This window comes from Salminus brasiliensis, chromosome 4, assembly GCF_030463535.1.
Source record: "Salminus brasiliensis chromosome 4, fSalBra1.hap2, whole genome shotgun sequence".
NCBI lineage: Eukaryota > Metazoa > Chordata > Actinopteri > Characiformes > Bryconidae > Salminus > Salminus brasiliensis.
Window position 1 is genome coordinate 42957734 of NC_132881.1, and position 18368 is coordinate 42976101.

General features: G+C 41.4%; 1 protein-coding gene across 2 annotated transcripts in view; it reads right to left on the minus strand.

Moving 5' to 3' along the window:
• The window catches only part of tbc1d9 (TBC1 domain family, member 9 (with GRAM domain)), a 52583-nt gene that overhangs the window by 23268 nt on the left and 10947 nt on the right, over positions 1 to 18368 (minus strand). Inside the window, exons 2-6 of one of the 2 annotated variants that reach the window (XM_072678523.1) lie at positions 15587 to 15697; positions 7531 to 7649; positions 5745 to 5973; positions 3831 to 4092; positions 1904 to 2111 (exon numbers count right to left, since the gene is read on the minus strand). In XM_072678523.1, the coding sequence (XP_072534624.1) occupies positions 1904 to 2111; positions 3831 to 4092; positions 5745 to 5973; positions 7531 to 7649; positions 15587 to 15697 (929 nt within the window). The remainder of the gene's footprint in view (positions 1 to 1903; positions 2112 to 3830; positions 4093 to 5744; positions 5974 to 7530; positions 7650 to 15586; positions 15698 to 18368) is intronic. The other variant, XM_072678524.1, reaches the window with a different exon arrangement.

An 18368-nucleotide genomic window follows, 5' to 3' on the forward strand; every position in this document is an offset into this window, starting at 1 on the left:
TTCAGTCCGGGCAGCGTGTGACCAGTTAGGGGTAGACAGCTGGGTGCTGGCAAAACACTAACGAACACAAACAGAGCCTGACAGCTCCCTACATCAGCCTTTTATACTGTCACAACATATCTAAGACAGGGGTTTCGTCCACACTCACTTGTACAAACACACACAACAAAAAAAAAACCTGACGAACACTTTAACACATGAATCAGCCGCTAGTTAATGAGGTCATTAATGAACAGTGCACCCTATTCATCTCCAGCAAACAGCACATCAGAGAGAGTGTGAGGTAATTACTGCAGCTTTATGCAGGACCCAATACGAGCACTATATTCTGTAAAGATTATTATCTGCTTCCACTGGAGGAGACACCGGCAGGAAATGGTGCCATGCTGCAGGTAATGAAACTGACACGCACCTGATAAAGGAGGTATCCAGCTATGGCACTAAGGTCCTGCAAGCTTGTCTCATGTTGACATACGCTCCTGTATCACATTAGAAGCCTGCCAGCAATTTATTACCTTTGAGCTACACTACACCTAGACCTAGAAGCAATTTGTGTTTCATTAAGAACACCTCCAGTTTCAGTAGAAATCAATTTTCAATTTTCATTTGGATATTGTAGTCCATGTGAATAATGACCTAAATAATAACCCACACACAGCTGCTCTATTTACTCCGATTGTGTAAATAATTAACCGCTGGTACAATATCCTTGGAATAATGAGACTTCTTGGCTTGTTAATCAACACAACACAGCCGGTTTTATCCTGTGTCAGTAAAAGCAATCAAATACACTCTTAAAATCTGGTGCTATCAAGGGGTTCTTTAAGCAATGCAATAGAAGAACCGCTTTCGGCCCCATAAGGAAGGTGAAGAACCTTTATCCACCTTTATCCACGTCTTTAAACCTTTAAAAGGTTCTGCATTCTCACATCTCTTTTACAAAAACGGTTCTTTATGGAACCAACAATGGTTCTTCTTTGGTGCCTTGATATAGCAGTGTACAAGTAAGCACCCCAAAGGAAGCATTACTGGTCCTGATCAAGGTTCTATGCTTGCATGATCCTGTTGGAATCCACAACACTAGCAGGCCACCCTGAACTTCGTGCCTCAAAAATGACTACAGCTCTTGTTTCATCCGCAATCATCCAGCAACATGAACAGTTGATATGAAAACCTGTTTCTAGATGTTTAATCAGATTAATCAGATTTTGGATGCACGTTGTGGACACTGGCAGAAAGTCCTAGATGTTTTTAACATCTGTCTGCTGACTCCATATGGATATAATAATGTACCATGTGGTTGTGTGATGTAGGCTTGTGTACAGCGTTTTGATTGGATGTACGGTTTCTGCATTGAAAAATAAAATCCCCATAGGACTATTTGGGGTGCAAATGTTGTGCATTCTTTGTGCAGAATATACAAATACACTAGTAATACCAATCCAAACACATGGGGTACTACAGCAACCACCTGTGATACCACTGCAACTACATAGCAGTATCTTAGCAATACCACAGGAACCACCTAGCAACCACTTAGCAGCATGACAGCAACATCTGGAATACTGGAACATCTGGTTTACCCTAGTGACCACATAGCAACGGTCTAGCAACTGCTTGAACAGGGACACAAGTTAAGCTGTGCAACCTTTCTTTTAGAAACACTTTTCTAGTTTTTTTGTTATTTAGATCAAAGAAAATGTAAAGATTAAAGATTTAATACATAAATATAGTTTGACTAACTATTTGAAAGACATTTTCCTAAAAGAAATATGATTTTGAAACTGATATGACGTGTGTGTACAATTTGTCTAATAGGAGTCCGTATGGTCTCTCTTTCTCTATGTAGGCAGATCGTCAGCGCACTCCAATAAACCCTGCGTCAGACTTTACATAAACTGACCTCTCTGAGGGGGATGATGAGGCTGCAGATGGTTTCCTCTTTACTGGTGAAGCAGATGTAGTTGGTGGAGACGAACATTTGGCCGAGGATGTGCATCTTGTTGAAGGGAGTCCACAGCGTGCAGTCTGTGTGACCATCCAGCTTCTCGTCTTTTGGCAGGCGGAAGAGTGCCCGGTAACGCTCACTTTTGGCTCTGGCGTCCAGATCTCTGGATAGGCAGAAATAGAAGAGATGAGTAAACGGCATTATAAACGGCACTGATTATAATAGAAGTCTAGACAAACGCAATCTAACTAAACTAATAACACATAAACAGCTGTACTGTTCATGTCCAACACACTGAGTAAACATTCACAGTGCAGGCTAGAAAAAGTAAGTGAACCTCTGTGTTTAATGACTTCTCCAAGAGCAAAGGGTGTTTCTATTAATGAGTGTGGGATTCACATGAGCTGCTAACTTATAAATCTGCACTTCTTTAATAAAGACTGAGTGGTGTTAACCATGGTGAAACAACTTTCAGAAGACCTTATTAAATGTGTTACAGTGACGCATGAAGCTGGAAAAGCCTACAAAAGTATTGCGAAGGATCTGTATGTACAGTAGGTATACTGTTAAGATCACTCCAAGAGTACAAAAGCCAATTCTGAATGAGGTGAGATAGAGCCCACAGGTAACATTTGGTAGAGGCGATTGCTGCTGAAAGGGATCTACTAAGAATTAACTTACTTTTTCTAGCCTGCACTGTGATGTTTACTCGATATGCTCAATTAGAGACATGCCTATTACAATTGTTTGTGTTTGTCTATAATTGTAACTTGATGTAACACATGATGCAGGTTTCACTTGTGTGTTTTTGCAACTGTATGTCTTATTATGTATTAGCTGCTCTTCATCATTAATTACCCATTGTCAGGCCTTTTGGATATTTCCAGTATGGAGCAATGTATTCAAATCAAGACTCTACCATATTGTATCACAATCTATGATATGCATAAGCCAAATACGGGAACTCTGGAGTAACTTAGGTGTTGAGCAACTTTCAGCTTGGACACCCAACCCCTTTTAAACCAGTTCTCAGTCAACTGAGCCACCATCACACCACTGTGGGAAGTTCATTATAAAAAAAATACATATGCATATAAAACAACTGCTTAAATAACCAAGCAGCAAACCTATTTATCAGCACTCAACTGAGCCTGAAAGCTTCAGCAATTCCAGAAGCACTGCTTTTGTGCTTGCTGTGCAAAAAATGGGATTTCAACATTTACTTTTAGAAGCTTGGCAGGAGGCCATATTCCCGAGATTATAATGTAAATCTCTCCATTTCTTTTACAGAGGTAATTCACGTTTGGCACTTTGCTGGGGCTTAAATCACTTTCATGAGCATGTGGTTCGATCAGAGTGTGGAGGTGGCCGTCCACTGGTGCACTGAAGCGACCGGTAACACGCTTAACTCTTTACTTTTAGCTACAGGAAAGGGTGTACAGATTTAACCCACCTGTAACCCACATCCACTGATGCCTTTATGAAAACCGAGAGTCATAAAATCACCTCTTTTTGATGGGGGTGCTTAAAGCATAGTTGGAAAATGAACAGTCTGTATTTCAGCCAAACATCTAATGTACAACTGCACTGTAGTACACACTGGTTCCACCCTCAGGATACAGAGCCTGAATAACTGTCTTCGTCTGCCAAGCAGCCAGTGTTAAAGTGAATTACTGGGAATGCATTCCGAACAGGGAGGTCTCATGCAGAAGAATGGAGCTCTATGAAGAGCAACATCCTCGAGTATGCCACATGTAGCCACTGCACATTGTTTTTTTCAGCAGTGCTGCGGACGCTTCCTTCACTTCCTTCTCTTTTCTTTACAAAGCCTCTGCCCTAGCTGTGTTTACCAGCACTAGCACCCAAACTTAGCAACGCTAACCTCTTGAGGGCTGACACTTTCTTGGGCGACTTCTTCTTGAGTTTGGGCAGGGAGCGGTCCTGCTCAAAGCCCTTGTTGTCCAGGAGCTGTCTCATGGCGATGTTGGCCAGCTGCTCCATGAGCTTAAAAGTCTCGTTGATGTTGAGAAAGACGGAGAAGACATGCTCGCTGCACCGCGTGCTGACCCGCACCATGTCCGGCAACAGGAGAGTCGCATTCTTCTCCAGCTGCGTGATGTCTGCCCAGCGGACCACCAGCTTGGCTACGACAGCGGAAAGGAATAAAGAAGAGTGAGAAGACAAGAGTAGACCAATTGACACTATATGATTTCTAGGATTTACACAGTCTATAACATTAATATTACAATCAAGGAGACATTTTATTTGGATTGGTGATTTTTATATGAAATAAACACTCATCAGACTCTCAGTAACATCTCAACAACATCTCAGTGATGGAGCAGCAGTGGAGCATCTGAATGCAGTCAGTAGATCATCAAGAGCTTTTTAATGAACTGCTTAAATACACTGTGTTTATAATCTGCTGAATTCACCTCACTTTATTTGGAGAGTCGAAGTTCAGATCAGCAGATGTTCACCTGAGAGATCACTGATCATCTAATGCAGACCATCTCAACATCCTCAATTAGTCTTTATAGATATGCTGCTGCTGACACCAGTCTGAAACTGGAGATTAACTGGATTAGGTTCAGATTAAGGAGTCAGGGTTAGGGTTAGGATTAAGTTTTGGGGTAAGGTTAAGGTTAGGGTTAGGATTAGGGTTAAGGTTAGGTTTTAGGTTGAGGTTAAGTTTAGGGTTAGGATTAGGGTGAGGGTTAGGATTAGGTTTTGGGTTGAGGTTAGGGTTAGGGCCTGGGTGAGGGTTAGGATTACGTTTTGGGTGAGGTTAAGGTTAGGATTAGGGTCAGGATGAGAGTTAGGATTAGGTTTTGGGTTGAGGTTAGGGTTAGGACTAGGATTAGGATTAGGTTTTGCGTTGAGGTTAGGGTTAGAGCCTGGGTGAGGGTTAGGATTAGGTTTTGGGTTGAGGTTAGGATTAGGGCCTGGGTGAGGGTTAGGATTAGGTTTTGGGTTGAGGTTAGGGTTAGGACTAGGATGAGGGTCAGGATCAGGATTAGGTTTTGCGTTGAGGTTAGGGTTAGAGCCTGGGTGAGGGTTAGGATTAGGTTTTGGGTTAAGGTTAAGGTTAGGATTGGGGTCAGGATGAATGTTAGGATTAGGTTTTGGTCTGAGGTTAGGGTAAGGATTAGGTCCTGGGTGAGGGTTAGGATTAGGTTTTGGGTTAAGGTCAGGATTAGGTTTTGGGCTGAGGTTAGGGTAAGGATTAGGGCCAGCGTTAGGTTTTGGTGAAGGATGTGTCAGTTTCTGCTTAATGGAAGTAAGATACTAAGTCTACTTTATCAGATCAACAGGAAATCAGGAAGCACCAAGATCTTTACCTCTGCGTATTTAGATGCTTCACTGCTGCTGCTGCACTGATATGGTGTTGATGTGTTGATGTGTTACTGAGTTATGAGTTTATTATATTTTTACAAAGCATACACAGGTCAGTTAGCCTATATTCATACTGCTGTAAATACAGCACTATATGGTGAATTCCTCTAATGTGAGACACTGTCTAATGTGGTAAACCTAAACTTTATTCAGTGTAGTCAATAAAACTATGGGTTAACCGTGATGGCATTTGACCAAAACCACATGACATTTCAATTGGCCAATCTTAGTTCAGGGTGGAGTAACCTTCAAACAGGAAGTTTAGGCTAGATTAGACCAATTCTCTCTACATACAGGTTAAACAACATGCATATGTACCGTATGTGTTATGATACCCTTTGGCTGTTCCAGTCATTCGTTTGTATTTGTGAGCACCAACTCCACAAAGACTCACACTCACCCTCCTTGCCCAGCAGGTAGGAGTAGAAGCAGAGGTGGTTGATGCTGAGGTAGAGCCAGCCCTGCCTGGGCACTTTCCCCTTCCAGTAACTGCAGGAGTAGTAGTTCACCAGCTTCTCCTCCTCCGGCATGCCGAACAGCTTCCGGAACTTAGTTATGGCCTCCTTGAACTTATCCGTGTCGTCGTCCTCTTTGATGTCATGGTTTTTGTTGTATTCAGCAATAATACCCTGCAAGGGAGTGAGTGAGTGAGTGAGTGTTTGTGAGAAGAACAGAGGAAGAGAGAGAGAGAGAGACTATACATATACAAATACCATCTGTTTCCCATCATCTGTGTATTATGATAAGTCTTTCAGTAACAGCAGGGAACAGGTTCGGCTCTCTTTTGTCTCCGTATTTGGCTCATAAAGCGATGCACAATGTAGTACAACATGAGCTATTCTCACAGCACTTACCAAACCAATTTCACTTAGACTAAGAAATGAACAGCAGGACGCTTAGGCAATCCAAAAAACTTCCTTTTATTCTATAGTCATAACCATATCGCCAGGCACCCCTGGTCTAATGACACATCTAGTTGATTTTTTAAGTGAAAATATGTGAACCAATCCTCTACAGGAAAGCACACTTAAATATGCCATTCTTCTGCACATTTTAGACACAAATATAACTGAATTTCACTGAAAAACTGAATAACTGAATTTCACATATTGGAAAAAATACAGCATAACATATTTAATGTGCCATTATGTGCATATATGGTGGTGCCGCATGAGGATGATCAGGCTAGAAATACCTGTGGGTGTGTGAAGGGACAGATTATGTACAGGTAATTGCAAATTACTCTTAATTGCACATGTGTGTGTGTGTGTGTGTGGGGGGGGGGGGGGGGCACACATGTTCCCTGAATTGGACGTGTGGACAACGGGCTGCAAAGCAGATGTTAATGATTGGCAGAATGGAGTGATTGCAGTTGGGCGTACCAAAGAGCATAGTGTAAAGGAAGTAGCTGAATCTGCAGGTGTATGGAAGCGTATGGTCATACAGGTCTACCAGCAGTGAAATCCCAGTCTACAGACAATTCTCGTCAGGATTGTGGCAGAAATATAAACGGACGGATAGGGGCTGACGCATGGTGATTTTTTTTTGTCTGGGGAGCTTATATATACACTTGTACAATTATAAGATATGCAGTAGTTGTGCTTTATAATAAGCAAAAGTGTGTTTCTGAGGAGCAGGTGAACTTATTTACAACCGCCTATATTTTAAACATTCAAAACATTAATTTTTAAAGAAATACTGTGGCAGTGAGGTGTGTATTATGACCTGTGATATTTCCTCAGCACTACTGATGCAACAGGCTGACCCTAAACAGCAAATTCAGTGAGCTGTGAGTAACTTATCTTAGTCTCATGATTAATCATGAGAGCTCGGAGAGGGAAGAACTGAGCTATTAAAGAAGCTTCCACTGAGAAAAAAGGATCCCTAGGAGCATAAAACGTCCATCATTATAGTTTTAACTTGAAAGGAACTAAAATTTAAGAGATCACCAACAAGATCAATAATTTTAATCCAGTGTGAATCTGCAGTGTGCAGTTTATTTTATAGCCTGGTAGTAATAACTGTGGAGCCTGAATCTGTAGGGTACATAGTTTTAAACAGTGTGACAGTAATAATTTAGGAGTAATCTTTAATCCAGTATGAATCTGCAGGGCACAGAGTTGCACAGTGTGACAGTAATCAAGTGGCCTTATGTATCTCATTAATAAATGGCCCTTTAGCCTCACCTGAATCTTGCCCTTGACAAAAGTAGTGATGTCGTTCTCGTTTTCGAAGATGGACAGAGTCTGCAGCAGGTTGTGCTCCAGCCACTCCCAATGTTCTGTGATCTCTCTGCGAGAAGTCCCTGAAAGACACACACACACACACACACACACACACTGCATAAATTATGAGAATCTAAAAGAACATATAACAATCCACTTACCTTCATTCAAATAACAGCATTTGTAAAACTAAAAAAAGACATTTCCTGAAGGAAGTAATGTATGTAATGGTAATGATGTCCACTTCCAGGCAGTTGATAGGCTACTTGGTTACTATGGCATTGAAAAGCTACATGGATGCTATGGTATTGCTGAATATGTGCTATAGTGTTGCTAGGTGGTTGCTAAGGTATCTAAGTTAGTTGCTAAGGTGTTGCTAGGTGGTTGCGAAGGTATCCCAGGTGGTTTCTAGGGAGTTGCTAAGTGCTTGCTATGGTGTTGCTAGGTGGTTGCGAAGGTATCCCAGGTTGCAACTGCTATCACAGTTCCAGATGAGTGTCCCAGATGGGTGTTTTGATAAATCAAGATATATAAACACAAAAATCATTTTTCATGATTTTCTCTTTTTGACATAATATGAGACATTTGCACTACATGACTGAGCTGATTTCACTTGCTTTCCATGTCGTCCATCATCATTTAGTGGTAATGAATGCAAGATTTGTCAGGATTTAGATGATGAATGGACCAACATAAACATATGCAAATAAAATAAAATAAAAAATAAAGAAATAAATAATTACAAACTCCCACTCACTTCCACTAAAAGTGGAACAAGCTTTTTTTACAGCCTCATCCTGTAAAGTTGCCATTTTGGAGAAGGTTTTTTGTGAGACAGCCGTGTTACATAATTCAAGAAAAGTTAATTATTTTGATTACAATAATCCAAGTTAACCCTAACCCACGTCACATTACTGATTCACCAATGAGTCCCTTATAAACTTCGGAAGGTGCTCTGCAGTTGCAGCCCTGGGGGAAATATTGTCTAAATGCTTTTTTTGTAGCAAACCTTTAACGCTCAATCAGTCTACATTTCCCGAACAGAAAACGTACAGACCTCAGCATGAACTCAACACATATCACTCTGCGGCCCTTTTAGCCTATTAATCTTTCCCCCTGTCCAGATAATGAGCTGCTAGCATGGTCTCCAGTCTCATAGCCCTCTGTTAGCTAATGACCTGGACAAACCAGGTTCACTCCATGTCAGATCACTGGAGCCTGACTGCACCTGGCACTGGTCTCAGAGTGTGTCAGGATTACGCAAGAGCTTGTTCATATACAGTCTTTTTAATCGGGCATTTAGTAACACTGTATTGTAACACTTCAAATGGGAATTTCCCCACTGCGGGACTAATAAAGGACTATCTTATCTTATCTTATCTTCACTAACACTGTGATGGGTGGCCTACTGTATTAATAGCCTGAATTCTTAAAGTTATCATACATAAGAGCTTCATAAAATTGGACATTTATCCAATTAAAGCTTCATACGTATGACGTGTTCAATTTGATTCCGTCATCTTCCAGGACATCGTTTTTTCCGACAGTTCCATAATTTCGGGAGGAAGAACATGCCTGAAGCCCCTCCTGCCTAATCTACTGTCCTATAAATTCCATCCCTACCGTGTTCATGTGTCTATGTCAAGTCTGCACAACCCTCCACCACCCCGTCGCCTCCCTCTTAACCCTGCCATGCATCACTCCTGGCTCCACATATCAGGGGGGAATGGCTTCTACCTTGGTAAGATAAACCAGCTCAATATTCCTAGGAGTTCTCCACCCCTTTCTTACAGCCTTCCCCTAAATTGTCACGAGCTGAAGGCATGGTCCGAAGTAGCAAACTGTTCTGTTAGCTAGTTACAGTCATCACCCAAGAGTACACATCAAGCTAAGTTAGCTAAGATTTGCTTGCATCTCCATTGTCAGTGCATTCACATGCTGTTACTGTGGCAACTAATGTGGCTAAACTAGCAAATGTAACGACAATCAAGGTATTTATCGTCGCTGTGACGCAAAATCTCAATTTTCTTCAGGTTTTTTCACTTATTTACATAAGTATTTACACTTATTTTACCTTATTTTAATCCTACATTCTTCTCTTTTGCTGTTATGCAAAAATAAATTGTATGTGTAAAAAATATTTGCTCGTTTTTGCTGTTTTTCACTTTGCGCATTAGTCCGAATTTCATGATGAATGAACCCACATATACTTCCAAAATGACTTTATTGTTGACTTCCCTTGAAAGTAACAACGTTTTTTCCTCCGCCTGTACAGTTGCCATTTTGGAGATGCAGGGTTTTTGCGAGACAGCAGTGTTACATAAGAAATGTTCAATATGTTGGTCAATCTTAAGTGAATCATAACCAATGTCACATTATTGATTCACCAGTGAGTTTCTAATAAACTCTGGAAGGGGTTCTGCAGTTGCCACAGCAGTTCTTTTTCACACTACGCAGGTTATTCGTACTAAGGGAATTTTTCGTGTAAGCGTTATTTTGTAGGAAACCTTTGTAGGTAATGTTTGTGTTAATGTCTGACCAGCTCAGAGCTAGCCAATCATTGACTTTGCTCAGGATGTCTTAACAAAACATAAACTCAAGGCAACCAGCCTGAATCGTGATACCCTCAGTGGTCGTAAACACCGGTCAGGTACCTTTCATTTACATTTACATTTAAGGCATTCAGCAGACGCTCTTATCCAGAGCGACTTACAAAAGTGCTTTGCTATTTACCCAAGAAAAACCTCAGCTAGTTTGAAAAGGCTAATAGTTCAAAGATACCTCTAAGTTTAGACTCATCAGACTGAACACAAGTCAATAAGGAGTCCACTCTGCTATTCACCCAAGTATTCTCTGAAGAGGAGGGTCTTCAGTCTGGGTTTGAAGACAGTGAGCGTTGGACTCTGCTGTTCGGACACCCAGGGACGTTCATTCCACCACTTCGGTGCAGGACAGAAAAAAGCCTGGATGCTTATCTTCCGCTGATTTTGAGGGATGGCGGGTCGAGCCGAGTCGTACTTACAGCTCAAAGGGCTCTTGGTGCGGATTGGCTTTTGACCATTTCCATCATTAACCCGGTCTTAATGCCAGGAAGCTGGATCAGACACTTTTAAACCATCTTTAATAACAAAATGTGAGAAATATGGGAAAAAATGCTAAACCTACACTCGAAAAAAGACAAGGTTGTTTTGGTGTTATATTCAAGCATAATCACAGTTAACACATTTAACCAGGTTTCTTACAACTTGTTTTAATGTCATCTTTAAACTGCTAAGTTGTACTTCTGGTGAATCTAACTCTAAATACTGGTTCTTACTGGTTCTTTTCCTACAGTTCAGTGGGAGGAGCAGGTCTGCACTTTTGCTGGAATGCTGTAAGTCAGTTTAGGAAGTTTTCCGTACGTCATGGAAAACCAACCAAGCAGAGAACAGTAGCATGCAGTGATATCTGATAGACTCATATCAGTCAATAGCAGCCAACAGGGGCAAATGTCTTACTCAGCTGGGAAATCTACATCATCCTTGAGAGTGCAGTCTGAAGTGGGTTACCTTGCAGAACAGAATGTGCAAAGCTGAGGAGGCAAAATATTCCAACTGAGAGGGACCACTGCCCCCCCCCCCTCGCTTTCCTCCCATGGCTCCTAGCCTGTGCCTAGTCCCTTTCCCCACTAACATGTCTGACAGTGTCATTTCTCGTAGGACGCCCTTCGCTGGGCAGTAATTGCTGTACGTAGCAAAAGCTATGGTTGAAAACCGACTTTGGAGCCTGGTGAGAGAGGCCCCAATTCCCAAATACGTGAATGCCAGGAATGGCGTGCAGTAGTAATCCAAGGATAAGCTATAAACTATTTACCACTTCACACTGAGTGTACTTACTAAGAAGGGCTCTTAATAAGCAGTACTCAGCTTCAAGAGTACTCAAGGTCTTAATAATAAAGACTGAGCAAATACCCAGGTTTAAAACTAAGCCCAAACGAGTCAGCTTGGGCACTGTTTTCCAGCATGCTAATAGCGCTGAACGATCGGCGTTAGGTTAGGTTAAATTTCCTTACTTAAAACTAGTTCAACAATGTTGTTGATCATTAACACTGCAGCTCAACCTTCTAACAACCACAGAGAGTCTCACCACTAAGAGTTAAGTGTGTGCAGGTTGATGAAGTTGTTAGTGTTGGTCGTTGAAGAGCGTGTGCAAAAAAGCCCTAAGGGTCTGTGTAGAATGGCCTTCTGGTCCTCAGTTGCGCAGAATGACTCTCAGGATGAAAGGGGTTACTGCAAACACTCTCAGAACACAACCCTGACCAATACACACTGTAATACCAACACACACACGGTGGTTGGTGTTACACAACTGATAACACCACTACCTGCGAGTGAGCTACCACACCATGTTGGAGACTGGGGTTCGATTCCTGGTCTGGGTGGCTATGCTGCGCTACACCAATAAGAGTCCTTGGGCAAGATTCCTAACACTAGGTTGGCCCACCTCTGTAATACCAGTAACCTTGTAAGTCGCTCTGGATAAGAGTGTCAGCTAAATGACATAAATGTGAATGTATAAATGTAATACACACCTGGGAACATTATTGAGCACACACATTCACACATTATATGAGAAAGGCTAAGGTAGGTAGGTAGCTAAGAAGGATGGCAGGTAGGAAAGAAGGTAGGTAGGTATGGAAAAAGGTAAGTGGTAAGTGCTTGATAGGCAAAGTAGGTAGGTGGGAAAGAAGGATGGAGGAAATAGGAAGGAAAGAAGGAAGGAAGGAATAATAGTAGGTAGGATGGAAGGAAGGAACGAAGAAATGTAGGAACAGATAGGTAGAAAGGTATGCAAGAAGGAAGCAAGGCCGAAATGTGGGATGGTAGGCCGTTTGGTAGGTAGGCAGAAAGGACGGTAGGATGGTAGGTAAATAGGTAGATAAATAGGAAGGAAAAAAAGAACAGACATTAGGAAGGAAGGTCAGAAGGTCAGAAGGTAAATAGGTAGGTATTAGAGCTGGGCAATACGACAATATTTTATCATATCGTGATACACATTATTCTTTTTTAAGCATATCGAGGATATGATCAGTGCTTAAATAACCCTGATCGGCTGCATGTTTCATTACAATCAGTGTAATTAGTTTGTTTTAACTGAATAAAGTGCAGCACACTCCAATAAAAATCACTGGACTGAAGTTTGGATGGTAGTTTTAAAAAATCCATCACTACTGGTGCATTTTGTCTGAGATCACGTCTACCCTTATGAATATTGTGTATCGTGAAAATATCTTCTGTCTTCTGAAATCATCTATCTGCCGGCCCTAGTAGATATGCCATCCAGTAGGTAGGTAGAAAGGAAGGAAAGTAGAAGGAAGGTTGGTTAGGTAGGTGGGGAGGAATAAACGAAGGACGGAAGTAAAGGTAAGTAAAGGAAATAAGGAGAGATGAAGGTAAACGTATGTAGTGTGACCAGTGTTAGCAGCAGAGTGAGGGTTAAACTCTCCCAGAGGGATTCAGCAGCACAGTGACCGCCGCTGTGCAGGAGGTGCAGCAGTAAAAGTAAAATCTGCCCGCTCCTGCTGAGCAGCCGAGCAGCCCCCCGTCCTGCAGATCTGCTCAAACCACATTAAAACAACATGGAAGGAGCATGGTCTCCCTCAGGGGAGCAAGGATACTCTCTATCTCTCTCTTTTTCTCCCTCTCAGAGTCACATACTAATGCGTGTCCTAAACTGAACCGGTATGGTTCAAGCGGTGATGGTATCTGAGTGAGTGAAATCATCTTAAATGCACTGAATATATCTAACGCTTCTCATTATGGGATTTTTATTCAAATATTATGAGATTATTCCGCCTGTTTTTGTTTATCTGGTAATAACTTTTACTAAATTAAATTATCCTAGATAATGGATATCATCAGAATAATCCAATAATATTCTTATAATAACAAATGTATATTGTCATTATAATATAATTTATATATTATAAATAAATACATAAATTACACACACATATATATATATATATATATATATATATATATATATATATATATATGTACATTTCTGTTTTGCAGAACGTCATTTATCTGCAAGTCCAGCCGACTCCTCCTCACACTGTAGAGGTAGAGTGACAGCGGTGCTATACAGTGCTATGCAGTTTGTTGGGGGAATGGAGAATCATCAGTATCATGCTCAGCTACCCTAAGTGCGAGACCCAATCCAATTAAGCATGCTAACGTGCACTATTGCTGAAAGCCTGCAGCTAAGAGAGAGATTTTGGCTCTTGGATCAATAACGCAGAAGTAACATCAGTGCACATCAGAGTAAACAACGTAAACCACAGCTAAAGACGTGAGTGGTTTATATTGGGAATGCACAATATACTAGAATTATTTCGGTATCTGCAGATACACTGCTGTAAAAAATGGGCACCACACACACATACTTAAATATGACTGTTATTGAGCAATCAATATTTAATGATGCATTTATTGAACTCCTGAAGAGCAGAGCGTTTAGGTGATCTAAAGCTACTGTGCTAAAATATCTGCATTTTATTATGGTTGCTCATTGCAAACTTGTTACACAGTTTCAGTGAGTGCTACAAATACACTAGGAAACACCCAACCCAACACATGGTGTACCACATCAACCACCTGAGACATGCCAGCAACCACCTGAGACACTAAAGCAACCACCTGAGCAACACTATAGCACTCGTCTAGCATCCACTTACTAACATCAAAGCAACCATATGAGATACTGCTGCAACCACCTGGGAACACCATAGCAGCCACTTAGCAACACCAAAGCAACTACTTGGAATAACATAACACCCCCTTAATCTAACATAGCAACTGCCTAGCATGACTCTAGCAACCACCTGAAGTACTGTACCAATGATCTAGCAAAACTATAGCATTAATCCAGCAATCACTTAGCAACACTACAGCGACCACGCCACCATATAGCAACTTCATAGCAACTACTTTTTAGAAAAACATAACACAAAAACATAAAGTTGAGCTATCATAGCAAGACCCTAGCAACCACCTGAAATGCCATACCAGCCATCTAGCAAAACTATACCGTTAATCCAGCAACCACTGAGCAACACCCCAGCAATCACCTGGAATACGATAGTAATCACCAGGCAACCACATAAAATACCATAGCAACCTTCTTGCAACACTATAGCACTCATCTAGCAGTATATAGTATATAGCCCTTAGTATATAGTACACAGCACTAAGCAACACCATAATTGCCTAGCAACACCCTAGCAACACTATAGCACTCATCTAGCAGTGTATAGTATATAGTCCTTAGTATATAGTATACAGCACTAAGCAACACCATAATCGCCTAGCAACACCTTAGCAACCACTAAGCAACACTTTAGCACTCATCTAGCAGTATATATTATATAGCCCTTAGTATATAGTATACAGCACTAAGAAAGACCATAATCGCCTTGCAACACCCTAGCAACACTAAGCAACACTGTGGCACTCATCTAGCAGTATGTAGTATATAGCACTTAGTATATAGTACATAGCACTTAGCAACACCATAATCACCTAGCAACACCCTAGCAACCACTAAGCAACACTGTAGCAATTTTCTAGATCAGGTTGTTGCACATGCTTCTTCAATCTATTGTCGCCTTTCCTATTACATATATATTTATATAATCCAAAAAGTGAATAACATGTAAATAAAGCATAAAAAAATCCTATACAGTAATTTCTACACCCGAACTAGAACTCGCCCACCTATGGAAACACAGCCTCAGTGGCTACCGCTCATCAGTCGAACGCTGAGATCATACAAACAAACCACCATTACACCATTTGAAGAAGAGGAGGATAAAGATCATTGATTTCCGAGCTTCTTCCGAGCCTTCCCTCTTTAAGCCCAGTGGGGTATGAGGTAATGGCTGGCATACGGAGACAACCGGAGAAAGGGTCCGGATGTGAGAGAATATTGTGAGTGGGGGAGTTTAGAGTGGAAGATACTGAAGGCAGCGAGATACCGTGTGCGATGGTCCAATAGACTAGCGAGTCGGGCGTCTGGTAAAGGATCCTGTACGGGGCCACACGGGCACTAGAGTCCAGCACTACGTCCAGAGTTCCCACCAGCAAACCTGCAGGAAAAGAAGTAATTCTGCATTTAGTAGCTTCAGGGTGAAAAGGAAAATGTGGGGAATTTAAATTATTTAAAATATATTTATACATTTATTTTTTAATAAAATTACAATTACTGCAATTACCCAGTCCATATGTATACTCCCCCTATCGCATGCAATGCTCCCAACACTAGTGACCAACACACGCCTCATGTGCAACTAGCCAGAGCCTCTTTTTCGAACTGCCTGGAGGGAAGCACTGAGTACCCGGTGCAAAGAAGCACTGTGTACCCGGCTCTGATGCATCGGCCAGCAGATCAAATTGGCAGTGGCAGCAAGTACAGAGAAAGAGCTCCATCAACCCACCCTGGATAGAGCCAGGCCGATTGCTCTCTCAGGGCCTGATTCGAACCAGCGATCCTCTGGTCATAGTGACAGTACTTTATTCCACTGGACCACATAGGGCCCCCTCTGTTTCACTTTTAATGGTTTCCCCCAACTAAAAAACAGGCAAGAGGCCCTGAATCTTTTAGATTTACACACCAAGTCATGAGCTAATTCCTTTCAGAGTTAAAACATGTTTACTTTGGAAGTGAAACAGAAATATTCCACACTTCCAGAATCCTATAAAGCATATGACTATGATAAAGCAATTCCACAGGTCTAGAATGAATGATTCACAACTGGGCATGTACACTATTACACATACATCCCAGGTTTGGCAATGTGCTACTTTATTAGTCTACTGGTTTTGTGTGTTTTTGTTTTTATGTCAGTAAATTTGGATAAAATTACAATTACTGCAATTACCCAGTCCATATGTATACTCCCCCTATCGCACGCCCCTGGTCATGTCCATTATTACACACAAGCCCAAGTTTTGGCAATGCGCTACTTTGTTCATCTACTGGTTTTGTGTGTTTGTAGTCTGTATGTGTGTGTGTAGTCTGTATGTGTGTGTGTAGGGGGTATGTGTGAGTGCAAGAGAGAAATACAGGGTGTTCGTTTCTGTCACTTAAGTAAGAATGAATCAAAACCCACTGCTGCGCTTCAAACAGTGTCTGGTGGAGGCGTCTAAAACAGCACCTTCCTCTTCCTTTCACACCTCACCACTTTTTACAACAGGGTTGCACAGTTTCACACATAAAGACTCAATGGTTTCACACCGGCTACCAACCAGGCAAGAAAGTGACAAGAGGCCAATTAGCCCTTTTAAGTTGCCTGAGGACTGCAATCAAATGAATATTCGCTTACAACTGTGGAGATGAAGAGGCCAGTAAATAAACAGAAAAGGCCACTGGGGTGTTGGTTGGTGGTACAGTCAGTGAAGACATGGGAAACCAGCATGGGAAAGAATGAAGGCTTCAGATATGTAGGTAAACAGCCGAAGAAAGAAAAGGCTGGTTCAGGAGGGGTGGAGCCTCTTTAACGTTAAATATTCATGTTCTGCACTGGGCTATTTTCAGCCTTGTGTTAATCATTCCCATGATTTCATACATAATCCAGCTATAATTTCAAGTAATTGGAGATCCTTTAACAAATTAACAACCCCAGGATTCACTTAGGGATCTAAACATTTAACATGCACTTACAAATATTGTAAAAATATGTTAGCTTGTTTGCATTGTTGGTAGTTACAGGGTGTAATACAGCTGGCATGGATCTACCATAAACTACTACACCATTATGACGGCTGGGCCGAATAGGTAGAGCTATGCAAGCTAGCCTGTAGCTAAATGCATGAGCTAGTCTATAGTCTTTTGCGTGAAAACAAGCGTCACCACATTTCTTGATGGATCTGGCAGGGACGTGATGAAGCAACGTTGATACCAAACATTCAAATTCAACACCAATGCTTGAATGTGTGCCTTGTGCCTTGTGCTTGACACTCAGGTTCAGGTGCACATATTTTAAAAAATTCAGTGCGTTTTGACATGTAATGTCAAACAATAGCCCCCCAGAGCTGTAATTATAATCTACACAGGTTAGTTTTATTAAATTACCTCCAACAGAATGGCCTCACTGTCTGCCACGACATCCACCAACTAAATAAACAGGGTTGTACAGTACAACCAAAAACACTATTAGGCTAAGTCTCTGGTGCAGAATAAGTAGGACGTACAATAGTGTCTTTTTACTCTTCATTTACATGTACAACACACTGGTCTACATATTTATTGCATATAGTAGTCCTACTTACTCTGGACCCTAATCCCACAGCCTTCATACAAACATTCATTTGCACATATTTGTCTTTGTGTATATTTGTATTTATCCACTTTTTCCTGTCCTGGCCCCAAAGAGGTTGAACAAACCTCCCCTGGGTGTCCATCTCAGAGGAGACACCCATCTCTGGGTGTCCATCGTATTATGGTCTCCATACTGACTTCTGTATTTATTAGTACCTAAGCTTAAAGGGATCTTTTGGATTCTAGTCTATACAAACTAGCTAAGGGTATTTTCTGTGAAGCATTCTGTAAGTCGCCCTGGATAAGAGCGTCTGCTAAATGTATCCTTAAATGTAAATATGATACATACAAATATGTGAGCAAATGAGCAAATGTGTGCTGAAGGCTGGGCATTAAAAATGTGTGTATTGTAAATACTGTGTATTACAGTACATCGCACTGCGTTGTGCTATACTGTATCTTTTATACTGCAACCAACGTTAGTTAGTTGTGTAGAAATT